The 23,070-nt window shown below is 40.0% G+C and overlaps 1 protein-coding gene across 6 annotated transcripts in view; it reads left to right on the forward strand.

Annotated features, from left to right (window-relative positions):
• Positions 1-23,070, forward strand: part of LOC108718612 (adhesion G protein-coupled receptor B1-like) — a 323,650-nt gene that overhangs the window by 178,803 nt on the left and 121,777 nt on the right. For 5 of the 6 annotated variants that reach the window (XM_041566667.1, XM_041566668.1, XM_041566670.1 and 2 more), the window contains exons 4-7: positions 6,304-6,405; positions 11,863-12,051; positions 22,079-22,243; positions 22,471-22,635. In XM_041566667.1, the coding sequence (XP_041422601.1) occupies positions 6,304-6,405; positions 11,863-12,051; positions 22,079-22,243; positions 22,471-22,635 (621 nt within the window). The remainder of the gene's footprint in view (positions 1-6,303; positions 6,406-11,862; positions 12,052-22,078; positions 22,244-22,470; positions 22,636-23,070) is intronic. The other variant, XM_041566669.1, reaches the window with a different exon arrangement.

The following is a 23,070-nucleotide window of genomic DNA, read 5'->3' on the forward strand; positions in this document are numbered from 1 at the left end:
GTATTGGGAGGAGAGCAGAGGATACATGGAAGCACTTATTCTTTTGCCTCTTACCCTTCTGTCTTGCTGTTGACATCTTTCCCTACTGTATCCATCTTCCCTTCTGTCACATTGCCTTCTACTGTTGCCGTCTTGCTCTATTGTCACCATCTTGTTCTACTGTTGCCTTCTTGCCCTGCTATCAAATTGATCCCCCCACTGCTATCTTGTGCTACTGTTGTCATCTTGACCTAATGTCACATTGATTCCTATCATCGTCATCTTGTTCTACTGTTATCATTGTCACCTACTGTCACATTGATTCCTACTGTTGCCATATTGTTCTACTTTTGCCATCTTGCTCTACTGTTGTTATCTGGACCTATTGTCATATTGATTCCTACTGTTGCTATCTTGTTCTACTATTGTAATCTTGACCTACTGTCACATTGATTCTTACTGTTGCTATATTGTTCTACTATTGTCATCTTGAGCTACTGTCACATTGATTCCTACTGTTGCTATCTTGTTCTTCTTTTGAAATCTTGCTTCACTGTTGTCATCATGACCTACAGTACTGTCACATTGATTCCTACCATTGTCATCTTGTTCTACTGTTGTCATCTTAACCTACTGTCACATTGATTCCTACCATTGTCACCTTGTTCTACTGTTGTCATCTTGACCTACTGTCACATTGATTCCTACCATTGTCATCTTGTGCTACTGTTGTCATCATGACCTACTTTCACATTGATTCCTACCATTTTCATATTGTACTACTGCTGCTGTCTTGTTCTACTGTTGCTGTCTTGTTCTACTGTTGCCATCTTGCTGTACTGTTGTCATCATGACCTACTGTCACATTGATTCCTACCATTGTCACCTTGTTCTACTGTTGTCATCTTCACCTACTGTCACATTGATTTCTACCATTGTCATCTTGTTCTACTGTTGTCATCTTGACCTACTGTCACATTGATACCTACTATTGTCATCTTTTTCTACTGTTGTCATCTTGAGCTACTGTCACATTGATTCCTGCCAATGTCATCTTGTGCTACTGTTGTCATCATGACCTACTGTCACATTGATTCCTACCATTGTCATCTAGTGCTACTGTTGTCATCATGACCTACTGTCATATTGATTCCTACCATTGTCATATTGTTCTACTGTTACCATCTTGGTCTACTGTTGTCATCTTCACCTATTGTCACATTGATTCCTACTGTTGCCATCTCGTTGTACTGCTGTCATCTTCACCTACTGTCACATTGATTCCTACAGGTGCTATCTTGTTCTACTGTTGCCATCTGGTTCTACTGTTGTCCTCTTGAGCTACTGTCATATTGATTCCTACTGTTGCCATCTTGCTCTACTGTTGCCATCTGGTTCTACTGCTGTCACCTCATTCTACTATTGTCATCTTTACCTACTGTCACATTGATTCCTACTGTTGCCATCTTGCTCTACTGTTGCCATCTGGTTCTACTGCTGTCACCTCATTCTACTATTGTCATTTTTACCTCCTGTCACATTGATTCCTACTGTTGCCATCTTGCCTTAATTTTGATACCACGTTCTAATGGTGCCAGCTTGTTCTACTGTTGCCATCTTACCCTGCAGCTAAAAATGGTGACCTAATGTTGCTGTCTTGCTCTACTATTTCCATCTTTATCTACTGACAGGTTCTTGCCCTTCCACCGCCTTCCATCTTCCATTACTATCACTATCTTGCCCTGCTGTTACCAACTTGCATTACAGTAGCCTTTCTGTTGTACAGTATCCATCTTACCTTACTTAGTGTAATGACTTACACCATGTGCCCTACTGCTCCATCTTCTCTACTAAACCTGGTATCCCTCTTCCTATTTACAACTGCTGCTTTACGTGGCTGCATGTTTTGTTCAGCCCATAAACCTGATTGCACATCTCTTAAGAATATCCCTGATATGACATATTCCAGGACAATTCAAAGACCAAACAGCAAAAAAAACCCAACTACCCTCAAGCAGAGAACTTCATTTCAGGGTTGCCCAATTCATTGTTCCTGTCGAATTGCAACTGAGAAGGTTCTACCAAATAGACGATGAACAGAAACATTAAGTGAATGTTGAGACATTTGATTTAAGTTGTTTTCTCCCAGCAGCAGTGCACATCCGTTCCTAAATCTATTGTCAGTGGCACGCTCAGTGTTAAACGTAATGATCTTCATTCCCTGCTTCAGGCAACAAACTAAATGAGATCTTTCTTACTGCAGAGTCAAGGAGATTTCCACCATCTGTTGGACTCGGCGAGACCTAGCAGATGCAGCGCCTCAATAAAGACATTATAAATGATGAGACCAGTTGGAAACCACTTTATATAAACACCATAGCAGGAGTGGTGGCTGCAACCATCATTATTGATAAATTAGCCTGACGAATGCACAGCAAGAATGAAGTCAAATCCTGGGAAAGTTTATAGGCGCTCAGAGACCCTATAGCCAATGCTTTACCCCAGTAGGTCATGAACGCTGGTCATTCTGTTGGCATCTCATGTGCTAAATTATCTTGGCAGCGCTGCTGTGCAAAGTATTCCGCCACTGGACTTAATTGAAATTAAGTGTTTCTTAAACCATTTGAATGGAATTGTTCAGTGCTTGGTACTAGTTTTAAGAAAAGATGACCCTGGACACTGGCATTTTAGGGGGAATTTTAGACTATATGTTACATTGATATTGTTGATTAAAGGCCATAAAATCTAGAACTAAATGATACTGTAATAATTCTTAGGACACAACAGAGAACATCTCTAAAGAAATAGGCTCCCTTATTTATGGGGGGACGCAAGGAGCCAGCCACCATGTTTTTTTTCAACAATGGGCTTTGTCCCCATGGAGTGGCATTTGACATAACCAGTGAACATAACCAGTGAATAGTTGCAAAAAAGCTTGCACTCATTCGTTCTTAAATTATTTCTTTTTCATCACACCCATTCACCAATGGAGCTTACAATCTAAGGTCCCTATTGTATCCACATAATTGACTGAGATCAGTGTCATAAGTGTCATGAGCCTTTATCTACTTTATTCTCCCACCCTGACTCAAACATTAAATGCAGTGTTCTATTTTAGAAGAAGGAATGGCCATTGCTATATACAGTATGAGAGTTTACTTTGGTCTTGGGTCTACAGATTTGTAGGTGATACTGACCTCATACTTTGGGGTCTGCAGCTAAATGTTAGTGGAATTATATCCTAATGTAATCTAAATGATAGTGATGTACCCTCTGCCTCTGGATAATGGGGCCCATGTGGTGCCCATTTCTGTCCTCGCAAAAAAGGAATTTAGGTATTTTACTTATCTCAAGGACTTCTTTTCTTAATTCAACATGTTTTTAATTCGATTCAGCTTCCCAGAAGAATTTTAGTGGAATTTTAGTGACATTTCATCTTCAAAACCCTATTATTTTAAATTGGAGTATAAAGTGCTTATTTCTTTTTTTTTTGCCTTCGGCAAATTGAGTACAATACTCTTCAAAATGTACCATTCCAACTAAAATAGAAACCCACAAAATCAGATAAAGTTGTAGAAGTTCACTAATATGATGCTATTTCTACGTAGTCTGCATTAATGTACTTTCTGTCCCTACCAACAAATACTTTCCAGTGGTTTCTATAGGGCTCGAAATTTCATCAGTCCATTAAGAAAATGCCATACTGTTTGCTGACCATGAATACAGGTATGGGGATCTGTTATCCAGAATTCTCAGGACCTGGTGTTTTCCAGATAATGGTTTTTTTCATAATTTGGCTCTTCATACCTACTAGAAAATCATGTAAACATTAAATAAAGCCAATAGGCTGGTTTTGCTTCCATTAAAGATTAATTATATCTTAGTTGGGATCAAGTACAAATCATTGTTTTATTATTACACAGAAAAAGGATATTATTATGAAAAATTTGGATTATCTGGATAAAAAGGAGTCTATGGGAGACAGTTTTTTTTAATTTGAAGCTTTCTGGATCATGGGTTCTGGGTAACGGATCCCATACTACACTGCCTGTGATTGATATTTATCGTTGCAATATACCATATAACACCATTAATACCTAGGCAAGTGCAACACCCATTTGTACAGTTTATTCCTATACTTATTGCCTGTGCACTGCAGATATAAAAACTCTCAGTTGCAGAAGCTGAATCCTATTGATTCCCAGAGGCCGGGATGCACCAGCGCCGCTCCTTTAAATTCCTTCCCTTCACCTCGGGCAGAGGATTCTAGGGCTCGGGAAGGCATTTATGCACCAAGGTGCCTTATATAAAGATACACCTCAGTGCCGTGATGCTGCTTGCAAGGGACTTGCTTGGTGACCCATGGCAACATCTGCTCTACAATATTCATTTTCTGTAGTCCTTAAAGGGGAAGTGAAGGTAGAGCTTGAATTATGTTAATTTCCTTTAAATAATAAAGGTGTCACTTATTTTATGAACAGAATGTTCTTCCTTTGTATTCATACATATGGATGGAAGCTGCCATGTTGTTCCCTTCTATTTATACATAAGAGGGAGTACCCTGGTTGGTCCATGAACCCTAGTGTGCAATGATATATTGTATGCACAGAGCCTGAAACATACAGTATCCCATCATCCAATTGGGCTTGGAGTTCTTGAAATAGAGTGAGCAAAACATTTATCACAATGAGGAATTATTGTCTCTTATCTAGGGGAACCTCATGATTGCTTGGGGTTATTACAAAAGTGCCCTTAGTGGTCAAATAAGATGATGCATGGGGGAATCTTGAGTTTCCTAACCAATAATGTGTGAATGGAGCATTTGTCTGTGATTGGATTGCCCTTAGCTTGGAAGGTGTGTTGGTTTCAGAAAGACCTGGATCAGAATTAGGCTGGAACTTGTCTTTTTGTTCTCTTGTGCCCATTGGGTAGAGTTGAGGTTTCCTATTTGTGAATCATTGGGACTAGTGGGTGGGACTAGTGCTATAGCTGGGTTCCTATGATGTGCAGGTCCCTGCAATTAACACCAGATTACATTTATGTAAGAAAGATTGACTTGGTCACTATTGGGCACATGGACAGCAACCTCAACCTGGAAATTATTTCAGGGTTTCAGCACACCCTGGCCTCCTAAGAATAAACCAGCCAATTTCTCTCTCTAGTGGGGTTCTACACCTCTCTAATACATATAATAGGTAATAGCAACCAACCAGCACTATTTCCTTAGTGGCTAGTGTCCATAGCCACAACTAATCTGCACCAAGGGAATCGGACATTAATGCCCTTATTAACATTATGGATGACTATGTCATTCCCTTGTACTAAGTCATTTAGAAGGAATCGAGCCTTGTTTTGCTCATAGCCAAAATGTGGGTCTTTTTGTGTGTTGTTTGTTGGTAAATTCTGGTGTGAGACCAATTAGAAGAAAGAGGTTCCACCTAAATGTTGGGAATGGTTTTTTTACAGTCAGAGTTATGAAGATGTGTAATTCTCTCCCTGAATCAGTGGTACAGGCTGATACATTAGATAGGTACAAGGAAGGGTCGGATGCTTTATTCACCAGTAGCTCCTCCCAGCAGACAGGAGGGAGCCAATGAGATTAGAGGAGGGAAAGGGATGTTACAGGGAGAGCTGGGAAGTGAATCAGGGGTACAGGCTGATACATTAGATAGGTACAAGGAAGGGTCGGATGCTTTATTCACCAGTAGCTCCTCCCAGCAGACAGGAGGGAGCCAATGAGATTAGAGGAGGGAAAGGGGTGTTACAGGGAGAGCTGGGAAGTGAATCAGTGGTACAGGCTGATACATTAGATAGGTACAAGGAAGGGTCGGATGCTTTATTCACCAGTAGCTCCTCCCAGCAGACAGGAGGGAGCCAATGAGATTAGAGGAGGGAAAGGGGTGTTACAGGGAGAGCTGGGAAGTGAATCAGGGGTACAGGCTGATACATTAGATAGGTATAAGAAGGGGTTGGATGGTGTTTAGTAAGTGAGGGAATACAGGGATATGGGAGATAGCTCATAGTACAATTTGATCCAGGGACTGGTCCCATTGCCATTTTGGAGTCAGGAAGGATTTTTTCTCCAAAAAATCGGGGAAGCTTCAGATGGGGTTTTCTGCCTTCCTCTGGATCAACTGGCAGTTAGGCAGGTTAAAAAAAGTTAAAAGGTTGAACTTGATGGCCTTGTGTGTTTTTTCAACCCAACTTACTATGTTACTATGACACTCAATCCGGTTTTCTAATTGTGTAAAAAGACCAAACATTTTCAAAAATGGTGTTTTCCGCAATGGTGATCTTTAACTCTGGTCAATGTTCCACTTTCAGCTAATGGGCATTATGACTCTCGAAGCCAGTCACTGAGATCCATAGACAACAAGAAAAAAGAAGAAACAGAAGACCAGCTGGGTTACCCAGCACCTCAAATAGGTAAGGAGGGCAAATAGTATAATAAGGCAAAGCCAGATTTAGGATTAATTATTTTCATTATATCTTTTATTTAATGTGCACAGTGCCGGGGTTGATTAGCCACCAATCAGATCTTTACTTTTTCTTTGTAGCAGTAGTAACAAAACTAATTGCTGATTGGTTGCTATAGGTCACTGCATCCATATTGGGTTACAAGTTCTCCATCTTCATCCATGTTGGGAACATTGTACATTATTGTTAGTTTGATACATAGAGTATGTAAATGCATGTGTGCCATGAAGTAGCAAAACAGGGGAGATTAAAAAGGGGCCAAGCAGCAGAGATATGTTGGCAGGTAGCTTCAGCAGCCTGTATACCCCAGTTAACATAGGCAGATGGTATCTACGAGTGATAAGTCTAAAGCAACTGGACTTGTTGAGTCATCTTGCAAAAGTTTTACCACTCATTCCAGCAATTTCCTCAGTTCAAATTCTTTTCTCACTCTACCCTTATCTCTACCCATTTTGGATCCCTGTACGGTGGTAGGGCTTGGGTACCAGCCTCACACATGCTCCTCATTGGGCATTGGCTACTATCAGCATTTATCACTGGGTAAATCTTATTTGCTGGGTTCCCAACTCACTTTTCAACACTGTATCACCACAGTGGCTGCACTAAAATCTTTACTCATTACGTATTACTCACTATGTAGGCAGTGGTTCCCAAACTGGGAGTCTCTCCACCCTAGGTTGTTTTAGATTCTTAGCTGGGAGGCCCAGACTAAAGGCCAGTTAGAAGACAACTGGGCAGGAGGCCAATTTGGTGCCTTATATGCTCTTAGAAGAAAAACTTAAAAGTTGAAATCAAATTAAAGGGTGAGTATTTATTTGCTGTCCTAATTCCTGAAATGGCTTATATAGTAATGAGATATGAGTGTTGACCAAAAAAGTTCAAAACAGCTCTAGGGGCACAAACATAATCCATTTCACCATAGGTATGAAAATTGAGGAATTCTACCAAAATCCCAATATAAATCTATTTTTCCGTCTACAAAATGACTGTGTATCTTTATGTGAATTAGTGCCTCTGAGAAAGGTCCATCTCATTTCTATGGTATTTTTTTTTTTTCTTGTAATTTCTCATGCATAGTCAGCCTGTTGAAACGTCTTAAATCAAAGACCCGGAGCTACGATTGAATTAAGATGAGGCTGCATTGAGCTTTGATTTCAGGTGGAGAATTGTGCCGTTATTTGATTAGAGAATCAATGCCTCTGATCCCAGTACTGCAGAGGAGATGTGGACAAATATATAGTTAAGCTCCTGCTCTGTAGTTTTATTTGCCTTGAAGGAACTTTTCAGAACTTACAGGGAAGAAAACAAAGGTTTAAATAATTCTGGTTTGAAGTGGTATAATTTAACCTTTGAAGACCCATCTTCTACTCCGTGCTTGTTAATATCGTTGGTTAATTTTAAGCGTAACCCTGCCAACACTCGTGTTGCTCCTAATGTGCTTAGTGTTTTTGCCCTAATTAAGTCCAACTGCAGAGTTCCTACCTAACCAAAATACACATGTTCTAGACAAGCTGCTTTCCAAGATATATTTGCCAACCTCTACCTCATGTGCAAAGTACTTTCCATTAATCAGTACTGCCACCACTCTCCCTGGTCACTGCTATTATATGCTACACTAGTCATTACTCAAAAGACAGTACTGAGGTTGCTTTATCCTATGCACCTCAAGCTTGCATGGAATCAATATACACAGTACCTCCATAATGTACATTACATCATGTTGTGCAGAGCCCTAATCAACTACAATGCTATCAATAAAGAGCATTGCAGAGTCTACATGGCACCAACATAGTCCTTACATACCTTGAGGTTCATTATGTGGCAATGTAAAATAATAAACATCCAGTGTCCTTTACTGAGCCATCTTATCTTGGACTTGCTGCTACAGAGTCTCTTTTAACAGAATGTGCAGAGGTTTTCAAAGACCATCATCACTGAAAAATATCAATAAGTTCAGAGCAAAGATTTTGATCTGGAAGATGTAAATGGTCTGAGGCACTTGTCAGGTCCTACGGTCCTACGGTAGAACGATGGACTGGTTATTGTTTCCAACCTTATACTTTTCTGCCCTTATTGGTAATATCATAGTCACAGAAGTGCTTCCTTTGTTGGTCATCAGCCCTGCACATAGTGAGGTCAAAGTAAAAAACAGTTTAGATAGGAAGAGATCGGGTAGCAGGTATTGTCAGAGAAGATGGTGACAGGTAGTCAAAAGGGAGTAGAATAAGATGGCAATAGTAAGACAAGATGGAGACAGTAATACAAAATGAAGACAGTAGGACAAGATCGTTGCAGAGGTGGTGACTGAAGGGTAAGATGGTCACTGTAAGGCAAGATTGACTGTGGGGCAATATAGAGACAGTAAAGCTAGTTGTATACAGTAGGACAACATGGAGACAGTAGAGCATGTTGCAGGAAGTAGAGCAAGATGGCAGCAGTAGGTCAAGATGGTGAAATTAGGACAAGATGGGGACAGTAGGGAAATATGTTGACAGTAAGACAAGTTAGATGCAGTAGGACAAGCTGAAGACAGTAGGGCAAAATGGAGACTGTAGGGCAAAATGGAGAATGTAGGGCAAGATGGAGACAGTAGGGCAAGATGGTTACAGTATGACAAGATACTGGCAGTAGGACATGATGGAGACAGAAAGGAAAGCTGGTCACTATAAGCAAGAAAGTAACTAAGGCAAGACTGAGACAGCAAAGCCATAACACAGAGACAGTAGAGCAAGTTGGGGAAAATAAAGCAAGATGGAGGCAGTAGGTCAAGATGGCAACAATAGGTCAAGATGAGGACAGTACAGAAAGATGTTGACAGTAAGACAAGCAGAGCAAGATAGAGACAGTAAAGCAAGGTGGGGGGAAAGTAGGGCAAGATGGTGGCAGTAGGTCAAGGTGACAACAGTACTGTAGGTAAGAATGGTGACAGAAGAACAAGATGGGGACAGTACAGAAACATGTTGAAAGTGAGACAAGTTGGATACAGTAAGACAAGATGGAGACAGTAAAGAAGATAGTGACTGTAGGGCAAGATGGGAAAATAAGGCAAAATGGTATAGTAGCACTTAATATCAATGTTGACCAGCCCGCACTCCAGCACAATTCCATACAAGCCTTATACTGTACCTGAACTGAGATTTGAAAGCACAAATATTGAATCATTTCTGCCTTGGCCACAGCAAAGCCTTCTAGCCTCGACACACACTGCTCATGAAATGCACTGGAAATGTGCTGTATTTTCCTATCTTCCCATTCTGTCCGTTTCTATCCCGAGAGGCTGGCACCTGCTGTTGCCCTTTTTTTGTGAAGAAAATCTTTATCTTCCATCCCAGTGGGTATCTAACCGTGTCCTATATTTCAGTAAAGTGAGCACAGCTGTGAGTACGGAACCAGAGACAATTACTCCTCCAGACATCTTGTAAACAGCTGTGTTAGCATCTCGGCAGTGGAGCTCGCTGGTTAGGTGCAGGGGTCTAGCCATGTGCTGTATTACTCTGGGAATTTAAAGGCCAATGCATCTTTACTGGGACCGAAATTAATGAGCGACTCCATTAAAATCCAACTGTTTTTTTCTTCCTTTGATATAATGAGGCAATAAAAAACATGCTCGGGTATATTGCCTTCGTCACTTTGGATAATTAAGTAAATTGAAAGGAAAAAAAATCCACTTTTGGCTTATTGTTTTACTTCTTGTAGCCAAAGGTACCGCTTTGCTCCGTATCCAGCGTGGGGTTAATGGATTCCTCTTGTGTGTGTGTTTATGGTGGGATTTTTATCTTATGTGGCTATATTAAAAAGAAATGAAGTTGTTCATTAGCATAGGTAATTAGCAGGAGCAGCATTTTCTGAGATGGAGGAAACTGACTGCTTCTGCACCATGAATTTAGAAGGAAGATTACAATGGCCTCATAATGGGGGGAGAGGAAATGGGGAAAAGAAGGAGATTTATGTAGGAACTTCCTTTCAACCATATGTTCCAAAACATGGACAAGGGAGAAAAGGAGGTTCTCATGTTTAACTTTTCCACTGTCAGTTTGACCTAACAGGACATTTCATTCGGCATAAGAAACATAAGTAACCCCAATAAATGTGCTGAACATGTCAAATGCCTGAATATTTTTTTGAAGGATGACCAAAAGGGTCAAGAAAACTCGATAAGTCCATTTGCCTTTCAACCTAATTCTACTAAAGTCCAAAAGGGTCAATCCCTTACTGCTGATGGAGTCAATCCCTTACTGTTCAGGTTCTCTTTCTTATGTCCTGTGAAATGGATACCAATTTGTTTTTGTAGAGTTTGTGGCCATGTCCTGCCTGTAGGTTCTATTATGGTAGGAAGCACAAGGTTGTTCCTCTTTGGTCTCCACCTAATACCAGGGGTAGTTGTACAGGTAACCTGGAGCATAAGGTCCCAGTATCAAGTTTTAGACCCCAAGGTGATCAATAACCTTAGAGAATCGGACAACAGAGACCCCATGAACAATAAAGGCAGTAGATAGTTTCATAGCACATTCGTAAGAGCTGTGAGGCCAGCATAGAACTGATCTCCACTGAGGAGTAGTAGTATGGACTCGGTTCTCCAATACAACACCTGCCAAAGTATAATGAGAACAGATTGGAATGGGGCTCAGGCTGAGTTGTATCTGTATCTGTGGGTATCTGAGCTGTTGAACCCGCTGTACTTTGCAATATACTGTACCATATATATTTTTATATACCCTCTTCCTCCTTCCTTTTCCTCTACTTTTGTTTGCCCTTGGGTGTTCTACCACCATGTCTTCATCTCCGAGAGATTTCAAGTCCATTCTGTGCCTGAGTTTGGCACGTTGTCTGCCACTGCAATTATAAAAGTACATCCTTGCGCAACGCTCTTACATTTTGGAAGGAGAACATCACCTCGATAATATGTTTACTGTGCTAGGAGGGATTATGGCTGCCCGTCTCCTCCAATTTATTTTATTGGCCTCAACTGTATGCGCTTCCTTATTTCTTCAGCTAAACTGGTGGCCTGCATGTCCTGTATCATGGTTATAACACAGAGCAAAGCTATCTGCAGAACATGGGTAACACGTGATGCTCTTTCTCAGCTGAACCCTTGCTGAGTTGGAGGAAAGGGGGTGTAGTTGAACTGAAACTCTAATATTGAAATGAACTGGATGCCAGAGGTTCAGATTTATTGAATATCCAAATAAAGAAAACAATGTACTTTCTTTGTACAGTGATGAACCAAACAGATCAAATTAATGAAATATAGACTTACTCACAGCTTTCATAGACATTGTATACCCTTACTGTGGTGCTGCTACAGGCATAGCAAGGGACAGCAACTAGATATAAATACTATCAATGTGCACCTGAATGTGACTTATTGTACTATACATTTTACTTGTTTTTATTACAGTGCAACAGTTTTATTTCCCCTCATCCCAACAGGTGACCCAGCCGCTGAGGAATGGTCTCCTTGGAGCGTTTGTTCCACCACCTGCGGAGAAGGACTCAAATCCAGAACCAGGTTCTGCGTCTCCTCCTCATACAGCACTCCCTGCAGCGGCCCACTCAAGGAGCACAAGCAATGTAATAACTCAGCTGTCTGTCCAGGTAAATAAATGTAATGGGGCCTATCTGTCATCTATCTATCTGTCATCTATCTACAGTAAAACCTCATCATTTTACATCCCCTGATTTTTAGTTTTCCCTCATTTTACATTGCTGTTTTGTGGTTCCACCTATATATATATATAATATATATATATATATATAAATATATATATATATATATATATATATATATATATATATATATATATATATATATATATATATATATATATATATATAATGCATAATACATTTGCCTGATTTTACATTTTCCTGGATTTTACACCATTTTTTTCTGGTCGCCTTAAAAATTGTAAAATGGGGGTTTTACTGTATCTATCTCTACTTATCTGACATAGGAATTCCTTGCAGATGATTAGTAATGGGCGAATTTGTCCCGTTTTGCTTTGCCACGAAAATGGACGAAAAGTTGACGCCGGTGTCAAAATGGGTGCCGGCATCAAAGTTGACGCCGGCGCCCATTAAAGTCAAAGGGTGTCTGTTAATCGCCGCCGGTGTCTATAATTTTCACTGCAAATTTGCGAATCGTTGCTGGAGGTGAAACGCGGAAATTCACTACAATTTTGTGCCTGCTGAATAAATTCACCCATCACTACAGATGATAATACCAAGATACTTACTTGGATAATTGCAACCTGATTATTTAATGCAGGGTCAAGGTCTTCTTCTGGAGAAGCCCCCCACCAGCGGTACATCAGTAACTTTCTGATATTTGTTATGAAGGCAAAGGGAGGGCCGTGTACATACAACACAATTATATCCTTCCCACAGTCTTGGTCAGGTGTCAGAACAGTAAGATCCTACAAATCAGCATTAATATAGACAATTAAGTGTGAATTATTTTTATAAAGTATGTGGAGCCCCACTGCTCCTTTATTTATTGGCCGGATATTGATTGCAAAACAGAGCATTGCACCATGGAGTGTGTGTGTATGGTGAGAGCAGGAGATTATTTGAATTACATCATTAAAGACTAATGACCAACAAAGGGTAGACAACATATTAAAATAAAAATTAAAACCAACAAAAATCTGTTCCCTTCCATGAAAGCTGGGTGCACTGTGCATTTATGTTGTTCTGTCAATCAGTCATTACAGGGTTGAAAACCAACCCCAAGTAGCACTCAATATCCACAGTGACAAAAGCAGGAACCTAATAAAACCAAAAAGATGTTTGCTTTTAAACATACTCGCAAATGATTGGTTGGTTACTATAGTTGGAACAGACCAATCATTCAATCTCCTTCCCACACTGACACTGTCTACTTTCCTATTCTCCATCGTCAGTTAACCAGAAGCTCATTCGATTTATATTGACTCAAGATACAATATATCATGATACATCTAGTAAAACTGTTGTAGGGAACTCCAACAGCCCCTGAAAGGGACTTGTTTTTCTTTCGCACAGAGTTTTGTGACCTTCATCTGCCATTTGTGATCTCACAAGGGACACATACCAAATGAGTCATTCAGGTGGTCATCCATCAAGCAAATATCTATTTGATGTATGTTGAAGAGTCCACGTTGACCTTTATTAAGAGCAAAAAAAGCTGCAATAAGCAGTTTATATGTGGTCTATGGATAGTCAAGGTTAAATTGATCATTTTCCTTCTCTGCTCACTGTTTACTGGTTTCATGTGGATCACCTGGCTTCGTTTATCTAGATGTCTCCTGAGGGATGTCACAGCGGGGGTGCATGCTGTTTGCTTCTTCCTGGTGAAAGATGATGATTCTTGCAACACCCTTGGGGGGGGGTTTGATAAAATGCTCCCGACAATGACATATACGCTGAAAGGGAATAGGCACAAATTGGAGACTTTTATTTTAGACCAGTTTATCTGATCTTCTGACAGCACAATGTGCCTCCTGGTTTTAGTGGGATACTGCAATCAGGATAAAAAGCAAACTAAATGTGTAATGTTGTGTAGTATAAGCCAGTTTTGGAACAAAAACATCATTTTAATTGAATATGTTTCTGAATAAGTGATACCTACTACTGGCCTATACAGGAATGGGATCAATTCAAGAAGGTGTGACACAATGAAAATATGATTCTTGCCAGTCCTGAACTCTTGTATCAAGGTTCATGATTGGATATCACCATGGTACTCTGTAATGGCTCCAAGAAGACTGGTTGAAGGATTGTGAATAAATAGTAGTACCAGTGGTGCATGTTCTACCTCATCCATGTGTTCTTCAGGGTCAGTATTGACGTTCCTCCACATAGGCATTCTTGAATTCTAGGGTTACAAATGGCTACAAAGTGTTATGTGTCATTTAGGGACTGTATTGTTTACCCCCACATTGTCCTTCTGGACTTAAAATGGTAGTATCAATGGTGCAGTCTCTGTCTGGTCAAATGTGGTATGTGTCCTCCAGGATTTTATTGGGGTAACTCCACTTTGTCCTTGTCCTAGGGTTTACAAATGTGTTTAAATGATGCTGTCTCATTATACCCTTCATATGAATATGTAACGTTAATCCTTGATAGAGAAGGATAGTCCAGAGAGTGGTTGCCAAGTCATTGAGATCATGAAGGATCTCAGTAATGGGACTGGCCAAGTTGGGATTGTTTATACTGGAGAAGTATGAATATATAAGGAAATCATGCAATATAATCTCTGGTGCCTTACTATCCAAAAGATTATTACAGAGACCACAAGATCATGTAGTAACTATACTGGCAGATATATTAAGTTGTTTTAAGGAAGGACCAGATGCCTTCTTAGCAAATGAGAAATGCAAGTTATAGTTCTTTGATCCCTAAATATATAATCAAGTGTAATTTATTCTCCATCGGAGCAGGCTATGGAAAAGGCAATGGAAATCTAACATGACTTACATAAGTTCTGCTGCCAAATAGTTTATGATAAATAAATTTAGCTCCATGAAAAATTCCACCAAACATCATCCTAAATGAGGCCTTAAAGCACACTTAGAAATATCCTCCTTGGCTTCTGTTTTTCATCCTATGAATAATTTGTATAAATGAGCATTTTGTACATAGTTTTGCCTGCTAAATTGCTTGCCAGAATCATTTTGTTACGGCACCAGCCACTAAAGACTTTCTTTATTGTCTTTTAATTCAGCTCTGGTGACTAATTGATTCTAAATAAACAAAGGCCCGGTTCTTTCATCCCTTACCAAAAAAAAAAGAATGCACCCTCTTTTTTGAAGAGACGAGATATTATTTTTCCTGTAGAGATGCCAGGTGAATCCAAACGATTTCTGTGTGGCCGATCGGTAGCGCAGGAAATAAAACTAAGACTCCGAGACATGGATTTATCAAGCATTGCAAAGCCTATTGATCCCATGGAGAGCTTTCATAGACACTTGGATAACGAGACTCCCTTGAATATAATAATCATAGCACAACTTTCCTGCCTGATAGTGAGTTATTGTCTTCATGCCAATACAGGGGAGCAGAGAGTTTCATGGTTGCTCAAACCCAACTGGACCACCCCACCAGCAGATAGGCCCTTAGACAGACTTTAGACAGTTGTGGTGGTGACTGCTTAGATATAGTGATGGGCAAATTTATTCGCCAGGCGCAAATTCGCGGCGAATTTGCGCGATTCGCCGCCAGCAAATAAATTTGCAAAATGCCCGCGAAAATTTGCGGCAGAAATTTGCCGGCGTCAAAATCGGGCGCCGGCGTCAAAAACGAGACGCCGGCGCCATTTCGCGAATTTTTCCAGTTTCGCGATTTTCGCTAATTTTTCGGCGAAACGGCGCAAATTCGCCCATCACTACTTAGATACCTTCTTTTTTTTTTTTACAAAAAGAAGGAGAATGATTGCCAGTTCACTTTAAAAATAATTGTTACAAGGTGTGCAGGTATGGGACCTGTTATCCAGAATGCTCGGGACTTGGGATTTTCTGGATAATGGGTATTTTCAAAATTTGGATCTTCATACCTTAGTCCTCTAGAAAATCATATAAACATGAAATAAACCCAGTAGGCTGGTTTTGCTTCCAATAAGGATTAATTATATCTTAGTTGGGATCAAGTACATGCTACTGTATTAAAAAAAAAATCTGATTGTTTTTGGATAAAGAGATAGCCTTCCTGTCATTCTGAGCTTTCTGTATAATGGGTTTCCAGACAATGGAACCAATATCTGTACCACTAATTGGCCAAAATATGTAAGCTCATGTGCCATGTCAAGGTCCCTCATTTAATGTCCTACACTGTCTATTAGCATTTTAAGTAGGAAGAACATGTTGCACTTACCCTTAACTCAGGAGCTCTAGTGAAAGAACAGGAAACTTTTAAGCCTTGGCTAAGTAACCTAAATCTGTAAGTAGTTCCTTGTTCTAAAGACTGAATGGCAGCTAAAAACAGTTGTAACCAAATTGTAGCAAATATTGCTTCTGGCTGCCATTTAGCCTTTAGAACAAGAGCCTTACAGGTGTAAATTAATATATATAATAAGGCACCATATAGGTTATTGTATAAATAAATATATATATATATATATATATTATATATATATATATATATATATATATATATATATATATATATATATATATATATATATATAATATATATATATATATATATATATATATATTTATTTATACAATAACCTATATGGTGCCTTATTCACCAATAAGTATTTCCACAGGACATTTGGATATTTATTAAAATTAGATGAGAGGAGGTACCATTCTTTAGTGTGTCACGTTGTGGGATTCGCGTTAAGAAAGGTTTTGATGCTTTATTATTGAATAAAAAAAATACCAGGTTAAGAATGTTAAAGGTCTCATTGTTCAATAAGGGGCAAAAAACACAACAAATGGCACAAAACAACACAGGGGTCATTTACATAGACCCATGCACAGAGCACTTCTACTCCTGATGTGGCTGAGCCCCATTGTGACTAAGTCCACCAGCGCTCCCTAACCTTCCATAACTTGCATGGCACAAGCCAGGAGAACCTGTTAGCACTGCATTCTGGGTAGACCTAAATGCAAGGGCTTTGGGCATTGAGCACTGGGCATGAGGGGAAGCATTTGGGTGCAGCTCTGTTTCTCAAATATTGTTTTTCCTATTTCTATGGATCATATATGGTACATAAAAATTCAATGGTGTATAAGCAGTAGTATATCTTCAAGAGCACATGTCTTCTTTAAATGTCAACTGCACTATGTTGTCCTTTGCTTCTTTTTCCATTTTTTCCCCAATTTCCCCGCAATACAGTGTCTCTATGATAAAATTCCATAGTGATTGACATTTTGCACCCTTTTTTTGCACCTCTATTAATTAATAAGGGCCAAAGGCTGCTTGTATGTATTTGTTCTTCACTTGCACCCTCTGCCCCCATGGTAGTCCCTCCACTAAATCCACCCCTGATTAGGTTAACTTTTCTAAATCTCCCACTTAGTGATGGGCGAATTTATCCCATTTCGCCTGAAAAATTTGTGAAAATTTGAAACAACAAAAAATTAGTGATACTTGAAAATTGACGTCCGCGTCAATTTTGAACGCGCGTCTGAAAAGTCAATTGCCTCAATTTTGATGCTGGCGTTAAAGTCAATGGGCGTCCGAATAGTGTTGATGCACGCCGATTATGACGCAAGCAACTTTTCTGACATGTTTTGTGAGTTTTGCAAAATGCGGAAATTTGCCACAAATTTGCCACAAGTTAAAAACCTCCCTCATCTGTCACAATGGGACCGACTGCTCACAAGGAAATGTCTGTAATCGAAGAGGGCAATAGAGAGCACCCCAATTTCCACATACCCTCCTATTCCACCCTTGTGTTTCCTCTCACGTTGAGCGGCCATTGAGAAGCCGCCTGTGGCTTGTAATAAAACTCGGAAGTTCGATCCAATCCCCTAATTACCAAGGGCAACGTTGATTTGCATTAAGTAGAATAAGCAATAAATATATATGAATATTGTGAATATTTAATAAGCCAGTCATTTACTCCTTACTGGCTTAGCTTCATGTGGAACAGCGTTAACGCAGGGCTGTATTTTTATAGCCGTTTTCGAGGCTGGTTGCCATGGTGACATTACAGCTGCAGACCGGTCAATGTGGGATGGCTCTGTGGGAGGTTTGCAATTTTACAATGCAGACTCCTTAATACGGTGCTTAAGCTGTGCCTCCCCAATTCCACAGTTCCTTTTCTCGCTTGATACTCTAATTGGCCAAAGCACAGGAATATTATCAGTATCAATCCCAAAGTTCTCTCTGTAATTAAGATGGACAGAAATAGAAGACGCTAAGCTCGTACCATATTCCGGCCATTGCGTATTAATTAACACTATTCAATAGGAATCAAATAATAGAATCTTTACTCAGTGGTCCTCCGGGGGCTGAGGCTTACAGATAATCAGTGGTGCTATGGCTTGGTTTAGGCTAATGGCACAGGGGGTCCTATCTTTGTCAACCAACTGCACCCACCAGAATCCCATTTACTTTAATAATCAATGAGATTCCAGCAGGGGCAGTACTTCCTTGTTATGCCTTAACTTTGAGGTGGAAATTGTAGAGCAAGCCCAGAGGCAAGCTCAGAGCATTAGAATGCATACAAGGCAAGACATATCTGTAGCCAATGAAAGCATGAGGATGTTGGTTGGATGGACTGACCTGTAGAGATTTAGAATCTTCAAACTTGCGCAAGGTAGAGCAATCTGTATGGTTAACGGAGGACAAGGTGCTCCAGAATTAGTTATAGGTAAGTAACTCACCGAACAGTGAAGGTGGTCCAGGTGCACCAGCCCCAGACCCCCAGCTTCAGGGAGCGGTACAGCAGAAGATAAAGAAGCAGGGCTGACCGACACTCATACGGATCCACAAGACCAGAGATATTCAGTTAAAAGATAAATTTATTAGTAGAAAAATTAAAATATTAGCTCCATCTCCATCCACCCAAGGGGTCTGGTCTTGTGGATCCATATGAGTGCCGGTCAGCCCTGCTTCTTTATCTTCTAGAGCAATCTGTAACCAGTGAGCCACATTTAAATGTAGAAAGAGTTGGGGATGTCACAACCAGTAAACCAAAACCACTGCCAAGATCCTGGTCTCAGCTCACACTTCTGCCAATAGCAGCCACCTTTGGATTTGGGTGGAGCCCTCAGCTACTCGGCTGCCGCCTGTGAGTGGACCAGAGCAGAGGTTCTGAGCATGTAAGGGAACCAGATCGTATAATGAGGACTGAGGGAGCTTACAAGAATCAGGGTCAGGCAGGTCAGGTCAAAACCAATCGGTAGCACAGTACAAAATCAAAATCCAGAAGAGAAGTCAAGCAGGCAAAGAAGGTCGGTCCAGGCAGAGTTCAGTCGAAGTCAGGATAAAGGCAGGGGTCAGAATCAGATTAGCAGAAAATAATCACTCCCAGGAACCATGCTAGATAGACCTAAATTGGGCATGGGAGGAACTCAGAGATAGAGGTTTATAGGCTGCATAATTAGATATATAGAACAGGTTTGGGTTAATAGACACCACCTATAACCATCATTCCTGCCTGAAAAACTTTAAATATTATTGAAGTGAACCAGGAACCCAGCAGTTTGCTTAAAAAGGTGAGCGACAAGGAGACTGCGCAAGAAGCAGTGAGTTCCCGGTTCTAATCCAGGCATGATGTTACAGGGGAACAACACAAACATGAAAAAAGTTTCTGGGGGGTGCCAAATAAAGGCTGTGTTTTGCTTGATAGACCATTATATGGACTGACAGCCTACAGGAGGCTCTAACTGGCAACCTTCTAGGTTGAATTAAAAAAGATCAACCATAGCCATTCAGAAAATTGGGATGTTCACAAAACTAGACCAACCTTGGCCAATCTGAACATCAAAATATTGAAAGGTCCTAATCAAACTGTTGCCAACCAACACAGAACTTGGTAAAACCAATCTGTAACAAGTCAAAGCAATAGGACATTTACATTCACATGACCAATCAGAAAACAAGAACTTTAAAAAGCTAGAACAACCTTAGCCAATCAAAGCATGTAAAGTCTAAAAAAGGCTATACCAACCTGAAGCCAACCAGAGCATTAGAATGTTTAGGGGAATGGAACCCAAATCTATTCATGTTTATAAGTGTTTACCTCACCTTAATATCAACTTTAAGTGTGATTCTGACATCAGAATTCTAAAGCAATTTGCAGTTTGTTTTCATTCATAATTTTTCTTTTTGTGTTTTTTTTATATATATATATTTACACTTGCACAGCATCTCTCAGACTTGGAATTTCTGCTGCTCTTTGTTGAGTTACTGAATGACTGAGAAAATTGCCCTAAAGTGACATAATGACGCTCTCCTCCCTGGCCACTTCTAAAGTGCTTTTCTTGCATTTTGCTGAAAAAAGTCACTTATCTGGAGTCTGTCTCACAGCTCCAAAAAGCACAGAAAAGTCTGGTTAGATACCAAATGCAATAACCCTTACACTTAAAGGAGATCTATATCCCAAAATGAACACTTGAGCAATGGATAGTTTATATCAAATGAAGTGACATATTAAAGAATATTATCAAACTGGAATATATATTTAAGTAAATATTGCCATTTTACATCTCTTGAATTGAACCACCATTTTGTGATGGTCTGTGTGCTGCCTCAGAGATCACCTGACCATAAATACTGCAGCTCTAACTGTAACAGGAAGAGATCAGCTGACCAGAAATACTGCAGCTCTAACTGTAACAGGAAGAGATCACCGGACCAGAAATACTGCAGCTCTAACTGTAACAGGAAGAGATCACCTGACCAGAAATACTGCAGCTCTAACTGTAACAGGAAGAGATCACCTGACCAGAAATACTGCAGCTCTAACTGTAACAGGAAGAGATCACCTGACCAGAAATACTGCAGCTCTAACTGTAACAGGAAGAGATCACCTGACCAGAAATACTGCAGCTCTAACTGTAACAAGAAGAAGTGTGGAAGCAAAAGACACAACTCTGTCTGTTAATTGGCTCATGTGACCTAACAAGTATAGTTTGTTGGTATGTTTGTGTGCACAGTGAATCATACGATCCCAGGGGATGCCCCTTATTTTTTAAAATGGCAATTTTCTCAGATTACTCACTGGCACATACTACTAAAAAATATATTATTATGAAAATGGTTCATTTACATGAAGCAAGGTTTTAGATATGAGCTGTTTTATGCAATATCTTTTTATAGAGACCTATATTGTTTGAGGGGTATAGTTTTCCTTTAATGCCCCTGTCGGACTGACATTGGTAAGGCATAAATGCACAAATCAATAATAAGGAAAGTCAAGGTTGGGCGTCACAGATTCACCCACCTTTATGCCAAAATTAATTTAGGTAATTTTGAGCGTTTTTGCACTAATTACATATCGGACTGCAGTTTAATAAATCAATGCAGAGGCCACAATCTGTAATCACCTGGTTATACCATTAAGGGATAGCGCTAGGTAGAACTGCAAGTCTGAGTGACTTGTGTTGCCTTATCTTACCTCTTCTTTTCTCCCCCTTTTTAGCTACTGACTGATCATCCTTATAACCTTTCAGGGGTCGTCCTCCTCACCTACGGTTTTCCTTTTAAATCCTTTAAAAACACATATGAAGCAGCTGGAGCGATTGTTGAGCGATCTAAAAATAAAAAAAGTGCTGCTCGTCGCTGTTTCCCCCCCCCCTATCCACTTGAAGAGGCTTAAAGATAAGGTTGACCTTTAAATTGATTTCAGTGAGTTGCACCAGAAAGTACCCACACCATCTTTGTAATTGGTGTTGTCTACACCATACTTTTAATTATATAGTTTGCTTTCCCCTTTAACAGAAGAATTGGCACAGAGCCACATTCTTTCCCCTGTAAAATCAGGGGTTCGCTTAACCCAGTTTAAAGGCCATCCACATACATTTAGCAAACTGACTCTATTCTACTCTTGAGCTGTTACATTATGTACCCATGGACCTTCAATGGGCACAGCAATTGCATGTACTGTATGTCAATGGCTTATCAGAAGTCCATCTGTAGGCTGGATAGGTAGATTTTCAAATATTTCTTTTTTCTTTCCAAACAGTGAATGGAATATGGGCTGAATGGTCACCCTGGAGCCTTTGTTCATCTACATGTGGCCGGGGGTTCAGGGAAAGAACTCGCACTTGTTCCCCTCCTCAGTTTGGTGGCAACAACTGTGATGGACCAGAAAAGCAAACCAAGTTCTGTAACATCGCCTTGTGCCCAGGTAAAGAACAGTTACTTTATAATAATGACAATGCCCTAAAACTCAGATGTTCAGAGGAACAAGAATTACTAAGCCCACAGCTATATCATTAGATGAGTTATAAGAGAAAATAGCACTGCACAGTTCAATGGTCTAATCATGACATTTCTAGATAAATCAATACAAATGGCATTGATTTGTGTGCCCTTATGCTTCTAATTAAATTATCTCCTTGGATTTATCTTTAGTGGATGGGAACTGGAATGATTGGTCAAGATGGAGTGCTTGTTCTGCATCTTGTTCCAATGGTACTCAGAAAAGGACTCGGGAGTGCAATGGACCATCCTATGGTGGATCTGAATGTTATGGACAATGGTCTGACACAAGAGACTGCTTCTTAACCCAGTGTCCAGGTACATCTTTACAATGAGGTTCTTGACATTGATTCTATTGCATTGGTTGGCTGAAAAAAAAAGAATTAAAAAAATTGAATATCCTGAGTTCCAAATTAGGAGAAACATCTTCTTTCCACACTTACTAGACTCAAGAAGGTAGACTATGACACATTAAACCTTTATAAAATGGCACAACAACAACAATTTGTAACCAGTCATAGCAAAAGGACCATCGTGTAGCAAATCAGAGCATAAGAACTTTCAAGATGAAACTTAGCCAATCAGACCATTAGAATGTTTATGGCAGTGCCTCAGTCAAGGAACCCATTTTTAATAATGAATTATTGACTTTGCTATGTTCTTTTGAATGTGCGAAAATGCATGTCATATAAAGTAGTACATTAATTTATTGCCTTTGGTTGTTGGTGGGTAATCGGGTTCTTCAACATTGGC

The sequence above is a fragment of the Xenopus laevis genome, chromosome 6L, assembly GCF_017654675.1.
Source record: "Xenopus laevis strain J_2021 chromosome 6L, Xenopus_laevis_v10.1, whole genome shotgun sequence".
Taxonomy (NCBI): Eukaryota; Metazoa; Chordata; class Amphibia; order Anura; family Pipidae; genus Xenopus; species Xenopus laevis.